The sequence below is a fragment of the Apium graveolens genome, chromosome 10 (assembly GCF_009905375.1).
Source record: "Apium graveolens cultivar Ventura chromosome 10, ASM990537v1, whole genome shotgun sequence".
NCBI classification, from domain to species: Eukaryota; Viridiplantae; Streptophyta; class Magnoliopsida; order Apiales; family Apiaceae; genus Apium; species Apium graveolens.
The window spans coordinates 135,533,381-135,536,469 of NC_133656.1; the positions used below are offsets into that span (position 1 = coordinate 135,533,381).

The 3,089-nt window shown below is 36.0% G+C and overlaps 1 protein-coding gene across 1 annotated transcript; it reads left to right on the plus strand.

The window, feature by feature from the left end:
* Window positions 1-666: 666 nt before the first annotated feature.
* On the plus strand, window positions 667-2,496 carry LOC141691036 (uncharacterized). Its single transcript, XM_074495783.1, has 5 exons — window positions 667-685; window positions 773-1,231; window positions 1,336-1,343; window positions 1,395-1,588; window positions 1,674-2,496. Exons 1-5 carry the CDS (start codon window positions 667-669, stop codon window positions 2,494-2,496), a joined length of 1,503 nt encoding a protein of 500 aa, XP_074351884.1.
* The last annotated feature ends 593 nt before the right edge of the window (window positions 2,497-3,089 follow it).

The window sequence follows — 3,089 nt, forward strand, 5'->3', positions numbered from 1 at the left end:
TCCACCGGTGGTAAGATTGATAACTCAATAAACAGAGGTAGCTCTCCGTATTGTTTTCGCTTACAAGGTCAAAACTATCATTTGGTTAGGAGTTTAGTACCGTTAGATGGATCTTCACCCAAATTTTTCCAGCTCTACATATACGACACGCAGATTGAGGTTGAGAATAGAATTAATGCAATGAGAGGTGATTCTGACAATGTTGATCTAGATATTGTCGAGGAACTTTTAGGTATGTTAGACAAGAACAATGAGTTAGTCAAAGCTTTTCGCATGGCTCGGAATCGGTGTGAAATTGAAGATCTGGATGAGTTTAAGTTAGTACTCATATCATCTCAATCTTCTAGCGGTAGACCAAACCATATTACTCCATCTGATGAAGTTGCTGCTTTCATTGTTAGTGATGATACGGATACCGGTGGTTTTAGAGACACAGTTGTGAATTCCAAACAAGAAGGATTGAAGAGGATATATGAAACAGATCCACATTTCATGCAGTTGCAATATCCACTACTGTTTCCTTGGGGAACCGAGGGTTATCATAAACGTATACCTCTGATAAGCAATAAATACTCTGAAATAGAGAATTTAGATGACGAAGACCTTGATCCTGACTCAACATAGAGGCGACATGTTTTACTAAGAGATTATTATTATTACAAGATTATGATACGCACTTCTGAAGGTATTTATTAGAAGAAAGCAATGTGATTAGAATATAAAATATGTAATGAATATGTGCATATTCTCACCATCGTTTCATTAATTTCAGGTTTAACGCCACACCTTGCTGGACGTTTGTGGCAACAATACGTTGTGGATCAGTTTACTGCCATTGAACAATATAGATTAGACTGGGTTTCATTGCATCAAACTACCATCCGTGTTGATTTGTATATATCTGTACGTGATGCTCTCAGTAAAGGAGACCATGATCCAATGCATGTTGGAAAAGCTGTTATACTTCCTGCTTCATTCACTGGATCCCAACGATACATGTCTCAATACTTTAAGGATTCATTGGCGATATGTCGTGCAATTGGTCATCCATCCTTATTTCTCACCATGACTTGCAACTCAAAGTGGCCAGAGATACAAGAAATGCTTAAATTATTGCCCAATGTTGATCATGTTGATGCACCGAATATTGTTTCTCGCGTGTTTAAACTGAAGCTTGATCAGCTATTATATTTGATTAAAAAGAAGAACTACTTTGGAAAGTATATAGGAGGTAAATTTATTTTACTGGACACCGAATATTTTACATTTAATTTTTTTAATTATATCTACACACATACATAACTTTAATATTTTCTTTACTTATGTTCTACACAGTTATGCATGTAATTGAATTCCAGAAGCGTGGTTTGCCACACGTGCATATGCTAATCTAGTTGAGCCCTGAAAGCAGACCTAATTTTATTGAAAAGGTTGACCAGTTGGTTTCTGCTGAAATACCAGATAAGAATTCTGATCCAATAGCATATGAAGCTGTTAAAAACTACATGATACATGGACCCTGTGGTAAAGACTTATACACATCTCCATGTATGGTGAAAGGAAATTGCATGCGTCATTTCCCAAAGAGGTGTGAATAAATAGAATGATACATATGTTCTGTAAAAAGTCTATTTTATTATTAATCTCGACGCATGTAATGTTAAGTTTTGCAGGTTTAATGGTAATACCTATTTTGACGATTGTGGTTTTCCTGTTTATCGGAGGCATAACACTGGTGGAGTCATCAACAAAAAAGGGACCAACCTTGACAATCAATATGTAGTTCCATACAATCGAGATCTTTTGTTGCGGTTTCAGTGTCATATAAATCTGGAAATTTGCAACAGTTCTAGATCATTGAAATATATCTTCAAGTATTGTTTAAAGGGTTATGCCACTGCTACAATGTTGTTGAAGAAGAAGAAAAGTAACAAATCAGGGAGTGAACAAACTGCAAGATCCGTGAAGAATTTGGATGAGGTAAAGAACTTTCTTGATGGTAGATATGTTTGTGCATCTGAGGCATCATGGAGGATTTTTGGGTTTGACATTCGCCATCATTCCCCAAGTGTTGAACGCTTACCAATACATTTGCTCGGTCAGAAGTATTTGAATTTTCAGAATTCTGCAGATTTGGAGAATGTGTGCAATAACGCGACTTCCAAAAAAAGTAAACTAAAGGCTTGGTTTGTAGCTAACAGTGAATTTCCACAAGCTCGAAATTTTACGTATTCTGACTTTCCCACCCAGTTTACATGGATAAAGAAAACTGTTAAATGGAAGCTTAGACAAAGAGGTGATGTGGTTGGGAGGTTAGCAGAGGTTCATGCAACAACTGGTGAATTATTGTATCTTCGAATGCTGTTACTTAGATGTAAAGGTGCTTTATATTTCTCTCAGTTGCGCACTATTGATGGAACTAGATATGATACATTTAAGGAAGCATGTGGTGCTTTTGGTCTGTTGAATAATGACAAGCAATGGCTTGATGCTTAGGAAGAAAATGCATTCTCAGCTATGCCAACACAAATTCGGGCTATGGTTGTTAACATACTGGCAAATTGTTCAGTGTTTGATCCGTTTGCGCTATGGGAAAAACACTGGCCAACATTGTTAGACGATGTTCTGTATATTAGGCGTAAGATTTCAGATAACATTCATTTAACACTGTCCAAGTATGAAATCCAGAACTATGCTTGAGCAGGTGTGTGATCAGTATTTGTTACTTTGTAGTATTATTTTTATTATTTTTATTTAGATGTCGGAATATTTACCAATGTTTTTTTATGCATAGATTGAAAAGTTGTTAAATGATGTTGGTAAGTCCTTAAGAGATTTTCATATGATGCCATTTCCTGACGAACGATTTTTCCACACTTTTGTCAATCGTCTCATTGTTGAGGAAACTAGCTACAATAAAGAAGAATTGAGACTTAATCATGACAAAGCTCATAAAAATCTGAACTCAAGGCAACTGGATATATATAATGCAGTTGTTGATAATGTAAACAAAAATAAAGGTGGAATATTTTTTGTTTACGGGAGCGGTGGATGCGGTAAAACGTTTCTTTGGCAAACTCTTTGTTCAC